At 28.9% G+C, this 23,396-nt stretch overlaps 1 protein-coding gene across 1 annotated transcript; it reads right to left on the bottom strand.

Annotated features, from left to right (window-relative positions):
• Positions 1 to 283: 283 nt before the first annotated feature.
• Positions 284 to 9,491, bottom strand: LOC142320184 (uncharacterized). Its single transcript, XM_075357869.1, has 3 exons — positions 9,373 to 9,491; positions 2,892 to 2,978; positions 284 to 852 (listed from the first exon to the last, which is right to left on the bottom strand). The coding sequence occupies exons 1-3, from the start codon at positions 9,454 to 9,456 to the stop codon at positions 610 to 612; spliced, it is 414 nt and encodes a 137-aa protein (XP_075213984.1). The 5' UTR covers positions 9,457 to 9,491; the 3' UTR covers positions 284 to 609.
• Between the last annotated feature and the right edge of the window lie 13,905 nt (positions 9,492 to 23,396).

The raw sequence follows: 23,396 nt of genomic DNA, 5'->3' as shown, positions 1-23,396 counted from the left end.
ATTCATTGGTATAAAAATGTGTGTTCAATAACTGCTTAAAACATATAACTTATTTTTATTAATAAATTATCGTTATACAAAAAATATAAAATAATCCCCACTAACCTAAAATTAAGATATATAATACAACATAATTAAGCGTTAAAGTTGTAGTATTGGATTATTTAAAAAAAAAAAATACCTATATACATAATCACCATTTGATCTATTTTTTTAGCATAAATCACTAGTTAGTTAATAAGAAGGAAGAAGAAATTTGATCATATTTTTATGTGCTTCCCTATCATTTTCTAAGTTACACACGACCCTTCAGTTAAAAAGAAAGTGAAATATTGTCGGTGAATATTATTTTCTCAGCCAAATGACTCTGCATAGACTCCTCTTTAGAGGAAAATCTTGTATTTTATAAAACTATTAGTCTATGGCAATATAATTAATTAGCTCGTTTAATGTACATACCAGTTCTGCTTAAACTCGTCTAAATGTGTATTATCTATTCAACCTTTGGCAAATTATAAAATTAGAATATAACTGTTAATAAACATTATTGATTGTACATCATCTTCTAAAAATAATATTAATTTAATTTTTAAATCAACCACTATCGAATTATATTCTGTAGCTGGAACCATCATAGCGTTCATGAATGCCTGCCACTGATGCAGCGTGGCTACGTCTTCTTGGTGGGGGATGAGGTGATGTTCTTCTTAAATCTATGTACTGAACTGTCGTTTTTCTTCTATTGTCTTGATATTGATTATATTGTTCTTGTGCTCGCCTTCTTACTTCTTTCACAACTGGACGTGTACTTTTTATTAAATCGCTTACTGCCGTTAAAGTTGTTATAGGAATCTGAAAAAAAAAACAATATCGAGATAGTCGGATAAAAAAATAATTAAAAAATTATAAATTATTTTTTTTATTTAATAGGAAATGCGGTTTTTTATTCCATTTATTGATGATTTTATTATCGTAATTATCTTCTCCAAATATCTTATATTCTTAATTTTGTTTGAAAAAATTTATACTAAAAAAGAAAGTATTTCTGTAGAGCTTACTTTAATAAATTAATTAATAATTTAATTATATTTTTTGTATATATTACAAATAAATTTTTTTAAATATATTCATTATAAGATGCTGTATATTTCATCTGAATTCAACTTAAATATAAAGTTATTAGATGAAATATTAACCTTTTTAGAAAAATTATTTTAAATCAGAATTATACAAATTCAAATAAACCAAATATTAGCGATTTTAAGGCCCTAAAATTAATAATTTTATTTTTTTAAATAAAATATCTTGTTAACGTGTTTAAACTTATTGAAACAATAAACTTTCTTTTTATCACGTAAATATTACTATGAATTATAAAATATCTGGTACTATGCGAATGAACTGAAAAAAAAACTATGTTTTTATTTTTTCACTAAAAAGATAAGAAACTCTCCACGTGAGTTTTCTTACAAAATTATTTATTTATAGTGATTAAATTACATTACTTGTTTAAGCTTATTTCATTCTAATTTCTGTTTTTCTTTTTACGAACATCAGGTGAACCATTTTTTTACAATACTTTAAATAAAATAAAAATGTGCCGTTTGCAATCAATAATACTTTTAAAACAGCATTGCACCAATCCTCATTACAAACAGAACTGCTATAATAATTCATATTAATAAAAACAACGTATTGCAAATAAATGAAGCATTATGTATTCATTTTTGCATCTATATCTTTACCTCGTATTCAATATTACGGATACGGTCACATCATCAGTTGCAACAGGAAGATTATACGTATTGTGAAATTGATGCTGATGTAGATGTGTATTGCCTAAGTATATATATATATATTTTTAATATTAACTTTTAACTTTGTTTAGAGTACAAAGAAAAAAATTAAAAACATTTCGTCACAATAAGATTATCATCCTAAAACTAAAAGAAAATAAATAAAAGGCTACTTTTTCTACTGCATGCTTTGCATTAGATGGTATTAACGTATTACACCATTTAATGTATTTTTCCTACTGGCTTAATATGTACAAAATCAAGGTAAATATTGCCATTTCCCTTCTCACATGTGACATTTGTCCTTCAACGAGAAACTTGCCCTCCCGTGTAAATCAACAGCCATCTTTCACGCCATCTTTCACTGTTAAGCACTTAGATATGAATGAACCTTGATAAAGGTTATAAATTACTTCTTCTTGTGCTACAATGATAAATAACAAAGTCGTACCTCTCGGTTGTCTGCTTCCACAAGCCACTAATGCTCGCTTATAGATTAAACCACTCCTGTAATCATCAACTCCTCCATTAATATTGTCATCACACTTTATTCAATCAAATAACAATTTTATTTCAAACAAAAAAAAATAAAAAAACGTTTTCTACTATCTTACATGAAATTGAAGCCTGGATCATTTAATATTTTCTGGAAGAAGGAGTATCGGTATTTTATGATCAGTATCAACGATTTTATGTATTTATGAACAGATTGTTTTAGCCAGACTTAATTACACATAAGAAATATTTTATACTATTTCTGAAAATTTATTAATAAATCTAATTACAAATAAATAAATAGCACATTCAACTAATAAATAACGATTACTTCACTTATTTTCCAAGAAAATATTATGTCTTTATAAACATTTGTCTGGAGATGAACTAGCTAACTAGCTAACTAGCTAAGCTGGTTATTAAGCTAGTTCATCTGTAGATGAACTAGCATAATAACCAGAATGTATGTACTGAATCTAATATAATGGTGTACATCTAATAATAAAAAATTCGTTTTTATTGAGTTAAAAATAATAATTCAATAAATTTTATTTTTATTGTTATTTCTTTATAGAAATATGAAGATTGATAGCTACTTACCTTAAATATGTTATCTATTAGCTGATTTCCTACATCTTGAGCTTGTCTCTTTATTCTACTACATTCTTGCCCGTCGTTATTTGTACACTAGAAATATGATGAACAATAATATTTATTATTTTAATGTAAATTATTTATAAATTTAATTCTAATTTTTAAAAGTTCACAAAATGGTAGACTCACTGTCTTCTCTACGAATAGTTTTATCTGACATAAGCCTATAGTAAATATTGGGATTGGGGAAAAAGTTTCTTCGTATTCTCCCGGTAGATGGCTTTAGAATCTCATAACTCTCGTAATATTAATAAAATCTGGCAGTATGTGCGTTCTTCTGCAAGGTGACATATCACTGAATATTTTTTAGAAAGTTATATTAGTTTATTTTTAAAAGTTATTTCGTTTTGTAAAAGAATGAAAATAAATAAAAGATTTGTTATATTTTGAAATTTTTTACAAAAACGGAAGCGTGAGACTCAGGTTGTTAAAACCGATGGTCTTAATTGATATGATGCAGTAAAAGTACGATTGACAGAAAGTTGATTCAAGCGTTTTCAATATGGGAATTCTGATCTCAATGATTCATCTCGCTCTGGTTGACCAGTGACTGAAAAAAGTCGATGAAATCTTGGAAAAAATTGATCAAGGTCGCCAGATTAGAAATCGTGATATCAGTAACAAACTTAAAATCGACCACAAAAATATGACCGTTTGAATAAGGTTGGATGCAAGAAAAACCTCCATATTTGCTAAAACGAAACAAAATCTAACCATTTTTGAAATGGCTCATTAAAAAAAAACGGAATAAAAAGTCACGTACTGTATGAAAAAGATCGAAGTAAGATAAAGCTCCATAAATGATGGTAAAATCAGAATCGACAGCAAGAGAATTTATGTTTTGTGTTCCGGTAGGATCGAAAACTAATCTTTCACTATGAGCTGCTCCCTTCCGGTTAAACGATTGATTCTAATAATATTTTCAACAATTGTAAATATTATTCCAAGCAATGTAGATAAAACGACCAGAATCGCTCAGTAGGGTAGGTATCGTCTTCAACCACGTCATACTTCTTTCATCACAACGCCGGACTCCACGTATCTTCGGTGACCCAACGAAAATAGAGAGCTTACCTGGGAAGATTTGATGAATCCACCTTATAATCCTGACACATACTTCCGTTTGTTTCGGTCTGTACAGAACTCTCTTAATGGTATAAAGGTGACTTTTAAAGAAGCCAGTAAAAATCTCTTATTACAGTTTTTCGTCCAGAAAACACAGAAATTTCACAGTAACGAATTATAATTTTACCTCGAAAATTACAAAATGTGGTCAAACTTCACAGATTTGGTTTAATAAAATTAATTTAAAATATAAAAAACCCTTGTTTTTTATATTCTTGTTACGAAGAAACTTTTCCCTAACCGTCTTATTTATTAAACTATTGAATTTTTATCTCACACATACAAAAATATAATATTATTTACATAACTAATAAATATCAAAACCTTTTTTTTATAGAATCCAACATTTAATATCTCCCCGCACGTAATCAGACTTATTAATTTCACTGTTTGAAATTATTTCATGAAAAATTACTAGGAGATAGATAAACATGTTTGAACATTAGAATGAGGTCTTTTTTAAATCCATCTTGTTGGAATCTCTTTAGAAATAACTTTAAAAATAACGAACCAAGATAAAGATATTTAGTTCTTAACATATATACATCGAAATGCGCGTTGAATTGAAATTATTGATTTCATAACAATCTAAATTATCTCTTTTCTTTAGTATAAATCTTAGTAACCGAAACATACATTTTAACAACACAATGATCATTGTTGAAGGGGTCGACATGAGAGTTACACAAACTGTAGAATTAGGGATATCAATACTGCCATTGTAATTTTTCCATATTTCCTGATGCCTTACCATAAACTCTTGATATACAACATTATTATATGATAATTTTGTAGAAGTCATTTTAAAAAAAACTAGATAATATTTGGAAATTAGCTATTGCAAGGGTTTTCCATATGTTGTAATAGATATTTTTAAAATATTAGGCAGGAATTTCAAAATATATTTTCAGTATGTTTTTTATGTCCTCTTTCGTAAAGAATTTTAATATTAAAAATAAATATAAAATTTTCTGAATCGTTTTAGATTAACGACTCTTTGCAACTCTTCGGTATCTTTAAAACAGTGTATGTATGTATATATATATATATATATATATATATATATATATATATATAGAAAATACATTTTAAAACCTCACTAACCTAAATCCAGAATTATTTTAAGAACTGGTGGTATTATTTTTTTGTGGGTTAAAGGGACGGACTAAAAATTAGGTTTTCTGAAATTTATCTTTAAGTCGGATAACAGATGTTTCCAAAAATCGTTAAAATAATCTAAAAGAATGAAGAGTGTATTTTCTCTTCAAGTATACTAGTAAAAAAATACACGCAAATCAAATGTTTGAAAGCATGTTGGTAGAAAATTAATAATAATACTAATAACTAGATAGGGAGTTATTTCTTATGACCCATCTTAATTAGGTGGAAGACAATCTGAAATAACTCCGTATCGGGTATTAGTATTTTTTTTTTGGAGTAATACAAAAGATACATGATTTATTTTTCATAACCAAAACATCGGGTAGCAATAAAAATAGGATAATTATTATGTTAATAATAAGGATAATGACAACAAAAAATAATTAAAATGCTTATTTTTTTCTATATCTAGCATTCCGCACAGAAAATCAAGGTGGTAATAATTAAAAAATTCAAAAAAGACGATGTTTTTAAAAAAAAGACTTAGATTTTCAGAAATAAAGCATTACAAGAAATTTATAATAACTACAAAAAAGAAGAAAGTTTTTTATAGGTTTTTCTGTCAAACGTAACAGTTATTTCACAGTACTGAATATTTTCCCCATTCTTTGACTTCTCATTCATTTATTAGTAGATATGTCTACTTCAGAACTACTTTTCTTACCAATGGCTAAAGAAACATCTAATAAAAAGAAATAGGTATTATGTATTAAGATTGAGTCAATTTGAATAACGACGTAATATTATAATTGGAGTAAACCTCTGAATTAGCGTGAAACAAGGATACTAATAAAAAGAGATAAAGCTTAGCTGAAGGCTTTTTAAGGTACGCATGGAGGAAATTACAGAAAATTAAGTGGATAGATGAGGTAAAAAATAAAATGGTAATGGAGAGAGTGAATTAGAATAAAAGTTTAATTAGACCAATCCAGAATAGGAAAGCCAACTGTATAGTACGTATCGACAGAAGAAGGGTGTCTAAAACAGTGCTAGAAGGATCAGTATAAGGTGGTAAGAAAAAACATAGAAAGGTAAAAATTATAGACGATGTAAAATGAAATAAATGTCATCCGGGACTCAAAACTAACTTTTGAACAGAAATAAAAATTGTTACTATTCCTACTAAGAAAATGCAACCAAATATGGAGCAAGCGACTACCTTAGGGCGTGCAATTATATAATGAAGGTCATGTATGTTAATTTGAATTTCGTTGATAAAAATAAAATAGTAAGGAAGGTATGAAAATTCTGCTCGATTTTAGAGATATAAGATTTTGAAAAACGAAATTAAAAAATCCAAATAAGGATTTTAGGCCTCCGAAGAAAAATATTTAATTTTTTTTTTGCGAATCAAGGATAATTTTAGTATTAAAACTCAAGAACAATGATTTTTCCGTATTTATATTTTCTTTAATATCAAAGCTGCTTTCCTCAAGCAGAAAGAAGTGTGTGTAAGATTTCCTTGATGTAAACAGATTTCATGCAATACCAATTATTATAATCAATATCCATCATATCAATATCACCACACATCTCACTAATGGTCGGCCTGAGTTTATTCAAGACTACACATTTACCGGTACAGTTACTTTTTACTGATAAGTCGCTAATAACTGTTGATGCGACTATAAATGAATTATATAATAATATCAATCATTAAAATTGAAACATGTAATTAGTTTCTAACATAAAATATTTAGTATTCCTATATTAAAATAATGTACGTTATACATATTTTTATTATATTTCTATGCAAATTGAATGTTTGAATTGAATGTTAAATGTGCAAATGCCCAGATTTTTGAACTTTAGGAAATTCTTTTTTTAGAATATTCTAGCCTGCATAAAATTACTTAGTTTTAAGGACTTCATATTTATATTTAATTTTGTTAAAGATATATTACTATCAATATTATTTTGACATATTAAATTATAAAAAAATTATTTAACTTTTCTTTCATTTTAGATAAAAAAGGAAGCTTTTTAAATTAACAAAAAGACTAAAAAAGATTTAAAAAAAAACTAAAATAGGTATAAAAATTACCTTTTATAAAATTTACACTACATAAGAAAAAAAAGATTTAACAGAAAGATTTAATAAGCCATTTATTTTACCTGTGTCATTGCCGTTTTCTGGCCAAGACATCTCTAATATTAACGACAATATGATGTCCTCGTAACTGAAATTTCTGAATCAGTTTAGATTAGGTTTAAATTAAGCGTATTTGTTTGTCGTTTTATAATCGTTTTTACGAAAAGAAAGGAAAATAATACAATATCTACTTTAAATTAATAATTAAAAATAAATAATAATATTTATTCAAATTAATCATCAGCTTCATTTCGTGCATGTTTACAGTTATGTTTTGAAAACCTTAAATGTCATTTCTTGTGAAATGAGTTTCTAATTCTTTACTTAATGATTATATAAATTAACGATTCAGTACAGTGTGTAATAAAAATATAATAAATTAATCTAATTTGGTTATAAAATATCAGTTTATAAAATACTATTGGCAATTTTATAAAACTAATTTATTCATCTTTCTTTTTTTTTATTATTACATCGGTTTGTTTTGCACATGCATTTATTTTTATACAGGATAATGCATTTAACACGTCATTGAATTTCCTTAATATTTTTTTTTAAAACAGTCCATTTTTATAATAAACCAAACTAATTAAATTGAATTAACGCATAACCAAATCTGTTGTATTATAAACTGTTTTAAATTATATAAATTTATAAACTCTTAATGAAATACGTTATCACAGAAAATTAATTTTAAAAATGCTTAACGTCTCATTTTTTTGAAGCTGAGACGACTTTCAAAATAATTCTATTTTCAAAATTAATCTCGTGTTATTTGGATATAGTACTTGTTTATATCCTTTGTTGCTCTCAGTGAATTTTCGTCTAGTTTGTCCGATGCAGAAAGAAGCCTAACAGTGCATATAAGTTATTTTACGGTGATTATAATAAATATACCAAATACGTATATTATATTATAAATACGTACTATACCAATAAAATGTACACGCATTTGCACTTCCTACAACTATCACCTTGTAGAAACATTACACTGACGCTAATCACAACGTTAAACTTAACACGTCTCTTATAAAAATGCACTTGAACAAAATGGTATTTATAAAGATACATTTAATTTTTAAAACATATTAAATATATAACCACAACATAAATCGTGTATATTTTTCGATTATATACTACAGGGTTATACAAGTATATCTTTTTAAGACGGTCACAGTTGGAAAAGGGGTTACTGGTTACCCCATTGAAGAAGGGACTGATAATTACTTCTAAAGCCCTTAAAAGAAAAAGATCCACTAAGCTGGAAGTGTGTGACCTATCTCTCTCCCACATGCATGTGCACGCGCGCGCACAGAGATGTATTCTTAATATGTATTTAAGTGATTTCGACATTTCTTATTTTTTATTTATTTATATTTTTTTACAATTTCATTCATTTACAATTTGTTTTTTTTAATTAAATGAATTTCCATAAATAAAATTGAGTACTTTTTTGTTTTTAAAATGTCCGTTTTACTATGGAAATATATTTCTAAAAATGAAAGCATACTTAAGTATGTAGTTCATACATTTCTGATATCTATAGAAAATAATTAATTGTATGCCACCAACTTCTACAAATTTAATTTTTTAAAAACAAAAAAGTTCTCTATATTTCATCTTTATTTATAGAAATACATTTAATTTAAATTTGTCAGCCGAATTTTAATTTCATTGTCTTTTTGAAATTAACGTTCGGCAGAAATGTATGAACTAAATACTTAAGTATGCTTTCATTTTTAAAATTACGTTTCCGTAGTAACGCAAATTTATTTAGTTACGAATAAAACGCTTTTACTTTTTAATTTACATCTTAATTTTGTGTGGAATACGTTTGAAAAACAAAAATTAATAATGACGTCATAAGTAAGGAAATTTATTCTAAATGTAAATAAATGTCCTGTGTGTGTGTGTGTGTGTGTGTGTGTGTGTGTGTCTTAAAACAAATATATAGCCTACAGGACATCAGATATAAAAAAATACATTGGTAGAACTAATAAACTGAATTAAATTAAAAAATTATGGTTAAAAACTCATTAATTCACTTACCGGATTGTGTGCTCCACACAATTGCAGAATTACTGCTGCTAAAACTAAGTATAATAAAGAACTTACAAAGGATTTATTTTCCATGTTATAGTTTATTTACTTTGATGAGAAATATTTTTGACACGTCACAATTGAATATATCCAAATAAATTATACTCGATTTCAGCCTCCTGAATACTCAAATGAATCTGTAATTTAAACGAAATATATAACTATGTGCACGGAGTATTACTTTTAACACAAATGAATTACAATTACTCAGCAGTGGTTTCTAGCCTCAGGCTGATTTAACAGCTGCTCATTCCCTATTGTTTCGACTTGTAAGAGGGAGCGAAATCTGTAGTAGTAGAAATCATAAGCCTGGCGGGGAGAAGTTATTACAGCAGTGATTTAGTTACAATGAATAATTAAATTATATAATACAAGAGTTTAGTTTTAAAATATATGTCCTCTTATTTGATATACAAACCTATTTAAAACAAATTAATTCACTTAATGTACTAGTATTTTAACAATAATAAAGTTAATATAATCGTTAATTTTTATTTATAATATTAAGTTAACGTTTTTTAAAATGAATATTCTAAATGTTTTATTTCTTATTTTTGATATTATTGGTAATATTAGCCGCAAATGATGATTTTTTATAAAGTAATGAAGCCAGTATCATTTAGGTGCTTCTATTACTTTACGAGCGACTGCAAGCGTGTGTTTCCGTCATGGGTGTCTATATAGTAAAGGAGCATTATTTATTTTCTTTTATATTTTGTTAAATATGTTGTTATAAAAATTAAAAAATATATATTTCTTTACTCAAAAATACTTATTTTTATTTTATTATCTATCATATTTAATTATAAATTATTAATTGTATCTCTTGTTATAAAATGTTTGAATTCTTTCATATTAAAATAAAACATTGCTCCGTAAGTCATTCTTTTGTAGTTTAACAATAAATATTTATTTAAACAAACAATCAAACAGATACGATACTGATTTCTGCATTACTAATGGTAAAATCAGAAACTTCAATTACTCATTAAGTTGTCTATATTTACTGAACTTCCAATTAATGAACTGTCAATTATTTATACGAGTCTGCTACATCTTTCAACCGTTTGTTCAAAGGGGTTACAATGAATTCTTTCTTGATTTTACAGTGTTAATTAGGAGACGAATAATATTTTTAAATTTTGATTAAATTGGTGGAAAATATATCTGGTAAAATTTTAAAAATATTTTTCAATATTTATCTATCTTTAACTTACGTTTAATATTTTTTTTGAAATATTTTTTCTTTAATATTAAAAGGATAAATCCTCAGAACAGTTAGTAAAATAAAATCAAATGTTAAATTAGATTAGTTAAGTCTGTCTAATAAAAAATTCCTAGAAAGAATAGAATGTATTAATATTATTAAAATGGATTCGTTAGTTTTGAAATCTTACCTCCCACAATATATATAATGTGTTTTGTAGCTGCAATACTATTAAAAAATCCATCAAACCAATCAGATTACTGATTAATAAAACGAAAGAACAAAGAATTCGTTAAATATCAAAAAACTTTACGAACTTCCTCTTTAATAATAACTTTTTTAAGTTAGTGTTTACAAACGGATTAAAGTACATATTCAAAACGTTTCTATTTCTTATTGTTGATATTATTGGTTATATTAGCCAGAAATAATGTTTTTTTTTGTTTGTTTTATAAAGCAAACTATGAATTATGTAATTAAGATATTACAAAAACCACACTAATTATAAAAACAAAAATTACACTTAAGTAATTTTTTAATCTTTTTACGAATAATTTTGTACCAAATTTAAAACTAATTCTGAAGAGTATTCTGAATTTGTTATCGCGAATTAAAAAAGTATTGTTTAATTTTTTAAGGTTGATATTTTTCATTTTATATTTATATTTTTATTTAAAATGTGGGTAAACCTTCAAAAACCGCTACCTATATGAAAATAAGCCGTTCAAAAGAAAGGTAGATTCGGGAAATAAAAAAATTAATTTAGGTTCTTGGAATGCAATATTTTTATTTATTATTCTACTCAAGAATTTCTATTTATTCTCTTCAGTTTTTTAGCAAAAATACTTCGAATATTTACAATTTCATCACTAATGTGCCGTACACCATAACGATCCAATGCTAAGTGTTTACGATTACAAAGTCATTTTTACTTCATGACCACATCTACTGTTGACTAGTAATCCTTCTGAAAATTACAAGTCGTACTGAAAATTTCCTAATTTTATTTTATTTCGTTGTTAATATTGATGATGATAATTCCTATTTTATGTATTATTCATAAATGAATAACCTTCGTAAATTTTTAGATGTATTACACTTTTAAAACTGACCATGTAGAAAATCGACCAAGATTTTTTATTTTTATATTATATATTATTGGCTGTTGTAACTGGGAGGTTTCTTCGTAAATTTAAATCATTAACAAATAATATTTTTTTAATTACTCGACTAAACTTCGGTATTATTTTTTAAAAATTGTATTGTTTTTATGTTTTTGGAAATAAGTACATTTAAATTTTCTATGTTACCCATTTTGGGATGATTTGTTCTCAAAAACCCCAAAAAATTAATAGATATGCACGTAAGCTTTTCTGTAAAGATTTATATAAAACGTCGAAAACTAAAATATAATTGTAATATCACCAATACAATACACATTTACGTGTATTGCATCATGTTTATCAATAATCCATAATAAAGTACTTGCTATTAATTAAATACAAGTTTAATTTGTATATTTATGCAATTCAATTTTTTTTTCCACTTAAATTTAGCAGCAGTACTTAATTTTTCTACTAAACAGTTTTGTAATGCTTTTTAACACAATCTTACTGAAAATTAGATTTATCTTTTTCTCACATTAATTTAATAATGTAAGCTAATTTTTAACTGATATAGTAAAAAATGTAATGTTGGGATACTTACTTCGTTAAAGAAGTGAAGAGGTTCAACACTCGAAGATATGAAAGTAAAAGTGAAACACAACATCACCGGCTGATCAACAAGCTTGATAAGTTTTGCAATGGAGAACGAAGCCCACTCAAGCTGTTGAGAGTGCCGCGTAGAGGATGGAAGATTACGATGAACCTTTCTGTTGTCATTTTCCTGTTTAAATTATAGACTACGTTTGATAATGAATAGGTACTTATAATTTTCACTGTGAGCACGTAACATTCGCTTGCGCCCAGTAAAATTATACATTGAGAGTTTTATTTTAAACAATATATTTCAACAGATTTACGAATCGTATTACGCCAGTTATTAATTTTTCAATTTGTCCTAATATGGGCATTATTTTAGTTTTTGTTACTTAACTTTTAATGTTATAAGTTATCATCGCGAAATGCGGTTTGATTCTCATCTTTACACGTGTTACAAAAAGTTTAGATAGTACGAAGTTGTGAAACAATATTGGGTTGTGAGAGTGTGCTAAGTAAAAGTATAATTGACTTTTTTCTTCCTACAATTACATACAGACGATTAACAATCGATTCATTAATGTATTCACCAGAAAAAGGATGCTTAGTTCCTTTCAAGCATATCATTTTTAGATCAGTAAAAATTACTTTCGGTACCGTTAGATCTTTCCATCTCCACTCTTTAGAGCGTTTTTTTATATTTAATTTGCGTGTTAATTTTTAAAAGAAAAGCAGTTGTATGAGTAAAAGTAAATATTATTATAGTAAGGGCAGTCATAATTTTCTCTAAACGAAAGAAAATTTACATTTCCAGTATAAAGTTGAATGAAACCGCCTTAGCAAACTTAGAAGCTCTAAATATCTTTATACAAATCCAGTATTTACAACTTTTTTCTCTTTTTTTCACTTTTCATCCTATTTACGACTGAGTATATTACGGCATTCAGCAAAAGACTGGCCGTAAAAATGTAGGTAAATATTCACAATAATTAATGGAATAATCCACTGTTGTTAGCTGCTTAAAAAAAATGATGCAAACCGCTATAAACGATGTAATTCTTTTCTATATCAAGAAAAGATGGAACATTACGGAACACAAGGGTTTTGTGGGATTGCATTACCCCAACTTTGGCGTAATACATTATATTTATCATAACTGATATTCGAAATTGTTGAACAGCAGGAAAGGTAGGATTTCATTCTGATCTTTCTAAATTATAAATCTTTTTGAAAGGCAATTTTATGAAATGGCGTGTTTTTTAAACATAGCGATCGGAAGCGTATTGATTTAAAAGTAAAACCTTTTGGAACGACAAACCAAACCCCAAATTTTGTAATAAACGTTTTTAAATTCTTCAAAAATTTTCAATCGTCTTGCGATTTCTTTCAGTGATCTTTGATGCTGAAATTTAACACATTAACAACGCCTGATGTTACTCCAAACAGTATCTTTCAAACAGGTAAACGTATTTTTAGAATGTGGTCAAAAAAGTATTAAATTTAAATAGGGTTTATTCATTTAGTATATCCTTTTTATGTTTATATATTTCATTATGATCAAGTGTAATAAGATTTGATCTTTTTTGTTTATGTGCAGAATAACAAGGTTAGTAGATAGTGATTTGAATTCCAAATTACAATTATCTCATTATTCACGCATGTTTTATATATTGATTAATCATTCCATAACTTGCAATTCCTAAGGATAATTTCTTAACATTTAACTTTTAAAGCGAGTAGTATGTCTGAACATATATATAAATTTTGTTTGTTGTAAACTTATTTTATAAATTAATTTTTACTCGATGGTTTTTTTTATAAATTAATTTTTACTTAATGGTTGTTTTTTTTTTAAGCAAAAACAACATGCAATTTTAGGGTATTTAGTACGTTAAAACAAGAAGTTTTTTCATTTATTCTGTAATTATTAATATTTATCTAGAAAATTATACTGTTATTATCAAACAAATAATTCGTGCTTTCTATATTACTCGTAGTAAAATTTACCATGTAAATGCCTCATTCACCTCGTACTGTTTTCCTCTCAATTTTTCATGTTATATATATATATATATTTTTCAGTGACACTCTTCAGAGACATCTGTATAGAAACGTCTTCATTTTATTAAAATTTAATTAAGGACCTTCTGAGTAGGCTTATTTCTCTTATTTAAGAGATTATCAACGCTGTATTTAACTGCGGTAATATTAATTTAAATAGTGTGATATATCTCATTTACTTGGATTGAAAATCTAGTATTTTATTAAATTAAAACTGAATTTTTCTTAATATTACAGGATTTATAGTGTATAATAAATAAAACACAAATGAAAAGTGATAAATTTAAAATTTTATAAAATCTAGTTATATATAAAATAATTCATGATTAATATTTTTATTTTTTACTACTTTACATACTCTAATTGTAATTTTTTTTTATTAAATAAGGTATGAGGTAAATTTAAATTTTGTTCAGACAGTTGGGCAATCGTAGATTTTCTTGTAAAGATGTGTAGAATTTTTTAGTAATATTGAAATATTTAAGCCAGTGTATCGGTAAAGAAACGTATGTTATGTTTTCTATGGTAGCTTAAAGAATTTAAGAGAGGCTATTAATTATATATATATATATATTTCGTATATATATATATATATATATATATATATATATATATATTTCGTATATATATATATATATATATATATATATATATATATATATATATTTCGTATATATATATATATATATATATATATATATATATATATATACAGTATTTAATCGCTTATTTCACGTACTTTTTTAACCAACTTTTTTTATAAAAGTAAGTGTGTGATTTATACGAAGAAACCATTTAATATATGTTTTAAAAGAAGCTAAAATATGATGTGAAAAAATTATTTTGATTTGATTGAATTTTTTTTTTTTTTAATCCAGTGCGTAAATTACGTGATAAATATTGTGTGTACATATATATATATATATATATATATATATATATATATATATATATATATTTTAATTGTCAATTCAATTCAAAAAATTTAATTCATAAATAAAAATAACTTTTTTATGGTGTTGAAAAAAATTAGAATTATTTCTAAAAGAAAAAGTGCTTTCTTTTGTTACACCATATTCAATAATCAAACGTTGTTTCACACTCTTCCATATATGTTTCTTATTTTATTAATACAAACCAGTTTGCCAGCGTGTGCGCGTGCATTTCGTTGCAGATTACTATTACTAGTACTGTTTATGCTATTATGTATGGAAATATTTGTGAGAATGTCTCACAGACCTGATGATGTAACTTAACGCTGATAATTAATTAGAAGTTTACTTACAACGAAATTTACCATCTGGAAAAATTTACTTTACATTTGTTAAATTTTGTAAGTAATGTAAATTTTTTATTCTCTTAAATGAGAAACTATTTTTAATGAAGTATTAAAATTTAGAAAAAATTATTATTGAATAGGTTGTTGGTCCCGACAAAGTTGTTAGTCCGGCTTTCTCTAAAGACGCCTCCTCAAGTTCTCATTCCGGTCAAAGTAGTTACTGCAACCTGCTGCTTCTGTCTTATTACGTTATTTCATAACACTACCCGTAACTCCAACATACACTTATCTAAAATATCGTAATTCCCACCGTTAATGAAATATCCGTCCATTGTTTTTTTTCTGTACATAAACCTTACTACCAACATTAAAAATATAGTTAATAATATCTCACGTAGTATCTTATTTGAAATATGTCATTGACCTACTGTTTATTTTGCAAAACATATTTCTTAATTAAGAGTTGTATATGTATGATTGTACTGTTTTCTTACTTTTTTTTACTGAATAATTTCTGAAATAGTGTTTATTATACAATAGCCCAATTAATGAATTACAGTTTCAATAAAATGAAATTTTAGTACATAAAATCTATATATATATGCTTATTTGATAGTGTAAATGCGTGAACTCATGGATTTTTGTTATGACAAATTCCACTTCCTTACTGAATAAATAGAAAAAAAATAATTGTATAGTCATAATATTCTATTATAACTAAAGATATTCACAGCTGACTGTTAAAACAAAAGTGAAATTTACTACTAGAAGGAATATGTAACTGATAATAGAAAAAAGATTTCTTTTTGCTTCACTGTAACACATGTTTAAAAATAAAGAATCTCAAATCAAAATGTACAAATCCAACCTACTAAACTGACCAAGATATTTTTTATTTTTACCGAGACTTGACTCAAAACATTAGAATCGATCGGGTGAACGGAAATGATACCCATTTTTGTTAAATGGATAATAAATATGGTTTTGTTATCAGTAAAAGTTCTTATCTAAAGGATTTATTTTATTTCCCCAAAATAAGAAGGTATATGAGAAACGGTTAAAACATATTAACAACGGTAGTAAGTAGTTTTAAATAAAACGCAGGTTACCATTGTATACAGCGCAAACATTCCCAAGAATAGCAAATTATATATTAGGTCAAAAAATGAAGAATATACCTCTTGTTACCATCTTTATCGAGCAAAATAGGTTTATGAACGTTTGGACAAGATTCAGCTATTTAGTTGATAATTTAACTCTGTTTATCGAAAGCACTATATTCTCGAATTAAATATACCCTCTAAGAAACAATAATAATAATTTAATATACTCTCAAAGAAAGAATCTTTGACTAGTGCCTCCTGTACCTCCCGTGCTTTACATGCATCAAAGCCATGAAGAAGACTGGAATAAATTCTGCAAGGCAAAGAATTAGTGGATTTTTTTATGGTGCATTATGTACATAATCCCCTCTCAACAGAGGGATTAAAAAAAATTAAATTATATTACAAATACCAAAAGTATTACAGTTATTTCTTTATGTGCTATCTTTTAATTTTTTTAAATTAGATTTTTTTAAATTAGAATCACATCCCGTATTCTTATTTTTTTTAAATAATTTATTAAAAATTATAGTATATATTTACGTGAAAAAATAATTGTAATATTTTTATTTAAAAAATTATCATGTTTTTTTCAGACTTTGTGCAAATAGAAATTTCATTTAGAAACATCTGAAATGCACAGATTCATCGTTCAACATTTCTTATGAAATAAATAAATCCTTTTATCCGTTTACAAAAGATGGAAGGTAATATGTTTGAGTAATCTGTTTGTTTGTGCCATTGTAACTGTTGAAAAGCCACAAAGATTTTCATCATACAAAAAGGCAGTAAAGGCACATCTATTGCATAAGTGAATTACAGTATGATAATTTTGAGGCTAACGGATTTTATTACTTAGGGATGATAGGTTTCCTTTTCACAAATTAAAAAGTTTTTTGAAAATGATCAAGTAATTTTTAAAATATGTGTTTACGAATGAAGTTTTTTCCATTTTTTAATTGTATATATTGTACTTGTTTTGAAACTGTAACGTGCATAAAAAGTAGTTTTAAAAATTAAGTAGTAAATGATTTATTATGATCATAAAATAGCAAAAAAAAAAATAAGCAAAAAAAGTTTTAAAGAATATCGATATTTTTAAATTTTGATCGACTACCCCCACCTCCAATATTACCCCTAAAGTATTTTTTTTATCGGATCACTTGCACTACTACTATGCCTAGGAAGACATAACAATTTTGTTTAAAAATATGCAATAAATAAAAAGATAGAATTTTTTAGATTTTTGGGGAATGGGGAATTTTTGGACAAATGTTTTTAAAAAACGGTAAGGTAAGAATGCAGGCATATAATGAGCTAAACAAAAAGAGGTTATGTTTGCAAAATTTCTGAGAAAATTGACGCCAAAAAACTTTCTACCCCACCCTCTGGAGATATTGACCTCATATTTTACTAACAAATTTGCCCACATACACAAGGTTCTGTACATACGTACACAAAAATGATCATTGCTGGATTATAAATTCTCAAATTTATATTATTATGTCTTTGCGAGTAATGTTCTACGTAGAACGTTACCCCCACAATTTTTGTTTTTTGGGGACTATGGAAAATGTCAAGAAATGCAAAAAACCATATCCCATTTTTTGACCGCTTACCATACTTTCCTTCTTGCGGCATAGCACCTTGTTTTTCTTTTTGGAAAGTAATAAATAATAACCATTAAGATTAATCCAAAAATCAATATATATTTATATTTACATAAAAATAATATAAATTAAAAAAACTTTAAATAATTTTATCACAAGATATTGTCAACATTTTGGAATTGGTTTAGAAATAAGTGCAAAACACTGGTTTTATCAGTTCCTGCATCCTTTGCCTGGCAAAGTTCCGACTTAAACTGGCACCAGAAAAGGGAAAGAAGAGATCAAGAACAAGGGATTGTTTATAAGAAAAAACGTATCTACCCTTAGAAGACCAATAACGCGAGACAAACAACCTTTCTCAGAGAAAAGCTTAATGTCTACTGAAAGCAACGGGTTCCACTCCGCCCACATTCCCTCGAGACATTACAGCCGTTCTAACAGAGCGTTATTACATAATTGAACAGTTAAAATATATGCTGCAAAAAATTTAGTTTTCCTCCAGAAATGAAAGGCGTTAGATTTCTAAGCAAATAGAAAATATTCAAACTTCCTAAACGACTATCACTTAACTCAATGAAACAGTGTGATGTGTAAAAGTAACCAACTGAAGTATACATTTTTTAATCGTTTCCATTGTAGATAATTTCTGTTAGCAAAACAAGATTGTAAAATACGAAGATCAGACATCATTGTTATAATATACATGCAGTGGGTAGTCGAATGGATAAATACATTTATGAATATAATTGCATCACTTAAAAGAAACCCGTTGTTTTGGTGATGCACAGAAAAGATGGATCACTGGATGAAAAAATAATTTATGTTGTATCTAAGTTGGTATTATTTTCTTTACTGCTATGAGTTGTATGTCCTTTGAAAAAACCTTTTTTTTTTCTTGGTAAGTCGAAGGAACCCCATTTACGGGCAGAGTATCGGGCTCGCTAACAGGTTCCGCAAGATCTTACTAAGAGTGCGTATGTATGCCTTCGTCCTACTGACTAAACCTCCTATCTCACTGGACTCCCCTCCCCGGTCCAGACACGCAATCAAACATTATTCAGCCCCAGAAGATGTCTCAATCTCTGGCGATTCAGAGTCCCCGTCCATCAACACCGTCGCCGATCCATGCAAGCGCGGACGCGCGAAGGCTCTGCAGGAGACTGGCATTCACCTCCTCGCTAACCCGTGCTCATCTTTTCAGTCTTCCCCAGCTTTCATCGTTTCAGCCTCTATCTTGATTCACACCACATAATAAACTCTCACTAAAGCCTCTCCGGCTAAAAGCTTCTTCTCCGCTCCTCGATGTCCTTAGCCTAGCAGGTTATCATCACCCGCAGATGTTGGATCCTGGTGTTCGCCACAGTAGACATAACGAGCCCATGTGAAGTCCCCAGCTGTTCATCGGAACCGGCAACCGCAGAATGCCGGCCCTCGAAGCTGGGGCTGTTCAAACCCTAAATCAGAATTTCCTCCTCCGTTCCTCGGCATCATTGGCTAGTAAGACAAACTGTACGTAATCAGTGAACGCCTTCCACCGTTTTGTAATAGTGATATGCTGTAGAAGATTCTAGGGGACCAAGTCAGCGATCCTGCTGCCCCCCCCCCTCCATTCTGGGCATGGAACAGCGTATGTTCTACAGAGTCCTGATAAAACATGATAAAAACATGCAGATCGGAGACTACTTATCTGATGGAGATAAACACCGAAGTTGCCATTTCCGGTGAATAACTGTGTTGTATAATAACTAAGTTTGCCACATCTTCTCGAACACCACTCCCACAAATCCGGGACACCCGCCACGTCCAAGCAGCCTTTACAGTGGCCTGCCAACAATCTTGCCAGATGTTCTGTATCACCTCCCGCCACAAAGCTGCGGTCATCCAAGCTTACCGTTCAGTCCTTTGCCCTCACAAGAAGATCAATTGGGGAAACACTCACTAACATATAAGTAGCCACGTAGGATGATCCGATAAGTCAATATTATTTGCTAACATTGAACAGCGGTGAAGGCTCTGTAATTGGGATAGGTTCCTATTGATGGAAAGGGTGGAACCACAAACTACAGCAGCGTATAATGACCCGCCTCTTCGATGTACGTGGCGCCGAGTGTGATGAAAGAAGACGCATCAAGGCACAAGTGTCCTCTCCGCCCGCTCACAAATAATATGATCTGCACGATCGGTCGAACATAACACCTAAGTATTTAACTGTGTATTTCATAGGGATAAGATGTTCTCACATTCGTAAGCCAACCGGCCTCACCCTCCTCCTGCTAGCCAAGATGATTCGTTCACTTTTTTGTGGCGACAATTCTAATCTGTGTTCCATCAACCACTCACTAATCAAAGAGTGGGTCAGATTGACACGGTCTTGAAGATCCTGTTCATTGTAGCCTCCAATTAAGATTGCCAGGTCGTCTGCGTAGTCAATTGCTTCCGTCTACTCTGGGAACCTGAGATGGAGTACTCCGTCAAAGACAACAATCCAGAGGAGGGGGCCGAGCACAGAACCCTGCGGGATCCCCCTAACATCTGGAATCCCAGTTGGCCTTGCTGAGTCTCGACGGAGACGCATCTCTCCTACAAGTATCCCTTATTTGTTTCAAGAGTTATTGGTTAACTTGCTTGACCTGTAGAGTATTAAGAATAATATTCTATGGAACGGAACCGAAGGCATTACGCGCGTCTAATAAAACACGCATTGGCAGCCTCCTCGTCTGCCAATTACCCCGTGTTATCCTGTTCGCCCAGGTTACCACCTTAGAGAGGACCTATATCGTTGAACGCCCCTTCCAGAAATCAAATTGATTGCTGTACAAGCCAGTGTCAGAACTGATTTCATCAATGAGGCGAGTCGCCAACATCCGCTCAACCGCTCAACCCGCTTTGTTTAGAAGGCAGAGTGGCCGATAGGTATCAGCACGACCACCAACACTCGGTTTTGGCAGGAAAACCAATTGTACCTCCTTCCAGTACGCCGGAAACATCCCATTCTGCAAACTGTGGTTGGCAACATTGACAATATCCCACGGCAATTTCTGGTCAAGGTCTTTAAGAACAGCTGCCGGTATCCCATCTGGACCGGGACTATGGTTGTTTCTAAGCCGGTTTATAGCTGTGAGCACTTTGTGTAGTATGTGTCTTTTTCCCCAAAGTCTTCAGGGCCCACCAACGATTGTTCTCTGCATGCGAAAAGTCTTTCTTTCTTTTTCCTGTTTAGCCTCGGGTAATTACCATTCAGATAATACTTCAGAGGATGAATGTGGATGATACGTATGAGTGTAGATGAAGTGTATGTAACCTTGTACAGTCTCAGGTCAACCATTCCTGAGATGTATGGTTAATTAAAACCTGTGGGAAAAGCCTGGCTACTTCAGATCTAACTCGTTTTTCGGTTAAGACCGGTAAACGCCTATTAAGCCTCTTCATGACAAGCCGGTAGGCTTACCCTCAGAGATCAGCATTAAGATCAGTACGGAATTCAAGCCATCGCTGTTTCTTCTCCCTCTTGATTTCATATCCAAGGGATTTCCAGCTCTCTCTGTACTTTCGGGCAGCTTGTTCATAAATATCACCGCTAGTGCATCTTACCCGTTGTTTGCATCGCCTGCAACGATGAAAATCGTCCCTCATCCTTCCGATTCCTGGGGTCCACAAGTATATAGGGTGATGACGTAAACGCCTGACCCCTAGCCCAGAGATCTCCCGTTTAATTGTAATTTGCAGAATCTCAGGCGTCAGATTTTGAAAAATCTATCCTTGGATAAAATAACCCGTGTTGTGCGTATTTTTAGAAGCGCATTTTCTAAGGTTTATTAACTTTGTTAAAAGATTATAAAAAAATAATTAGTTTTAAGTATATTTAAAAACAGAGTTATATTTTTCTTTAGGTTTTTCCGATATTGCATTTAATTTTTGGAGACCATCAAAATAAAATTGGTCTTTTGGTTTTGAATTAAAACATTTTTTTGCGCTCTGAACTATTTTTTACTGTCTAACACTTCAAAAGATTTTCTAGTTAAAGTAAAATCGATGCAATCAATTTAAAAAATCCTTAGCCGCTAGAGATGTTACAGAAATAAATAGTAATGTTAGGCGCTAAATAAATAATAATGAATAATATAAATTAATAATTAATAATATTTATTAATAAATAATAAATAAAAATAAATAGTTGTTAATAAATAATAATAATGTTAGGCGCTAGAAATAATTATATTATTGACATAAACTGTGAACCTGATCTTATCTGAACTTATGTAAAATAACCATTAAAAGTCATATAGCATTTCAGTAGTTAAGATTTTATTTTGTAGTACAATGTCGTATATGCATTCCCACAATTACTTTAGTGTGGAAAATGATTTGGGTGAGGTGGTAAACGCTAAAATATCAGATGTTTTGTCAGGAAATGAACCGGAGTGCAATCTCGCTGAGTATTGCATTACATGATTTTCTTCAAAATATCAGTAATTTTTTAAGGAACAAGAAATAATGTAATAATGAAAAATTAAAAAAAAAAGACTTTTTTGTTAACTAATATGTTTCATTTCTGCTGTACTCTTTTTATTTAAAAACAAAGAAACAACTTGAATCTGCTGCAATTCAAGTGCTTTTAACTGTATATAATTTTTCCCCTTTTTAATTATCAACGTAGATAATTTTTTTTCGTATACTTGCTCTTTCCTCAGTAATAAAGCTCTTTGGGAGCAAAAAATATAAATCATACGCACATTCATTTTACACTTGGATAACGCCGTATCTGGAATTTTTTAGCTTTGTCTGCTAAACATTTTAAAGTAATTTTCTTTATTTAATTAAATACAATGAAAGTGGCTTTAGTACAATACAGTATGCAAAATGTCTTGTTAAACACGGTTCATGGAACCAATACTCGTTTTGTATAACCGCAGTTTATTTTCGATTTATTGAGTTGTATAAATTTTTATAACAGCATTTTTAACTAATCGGACAACGTTATTAAATTATTTAATTTATAATAGTTGTAGTTAT

This window comes from Lycorma delicatula, chromosome 2 (assembly GCF_047948215.1).
Source record: "Lycorma delicatula isolate Av1 chromosome 2, ASM4794821v1, whole genome shotgun sequence".
In the NCBI taxonomy this organism is placed as follows: Eukaryota; Metazoa; Arthropoda; class Insecta; order Hemiptera; family Fulgoridae; genus Lycorma; species Lycorma delicatula.
This window is presented reverse-complemented; position numbering and strand designations above follow the sequence as displayed.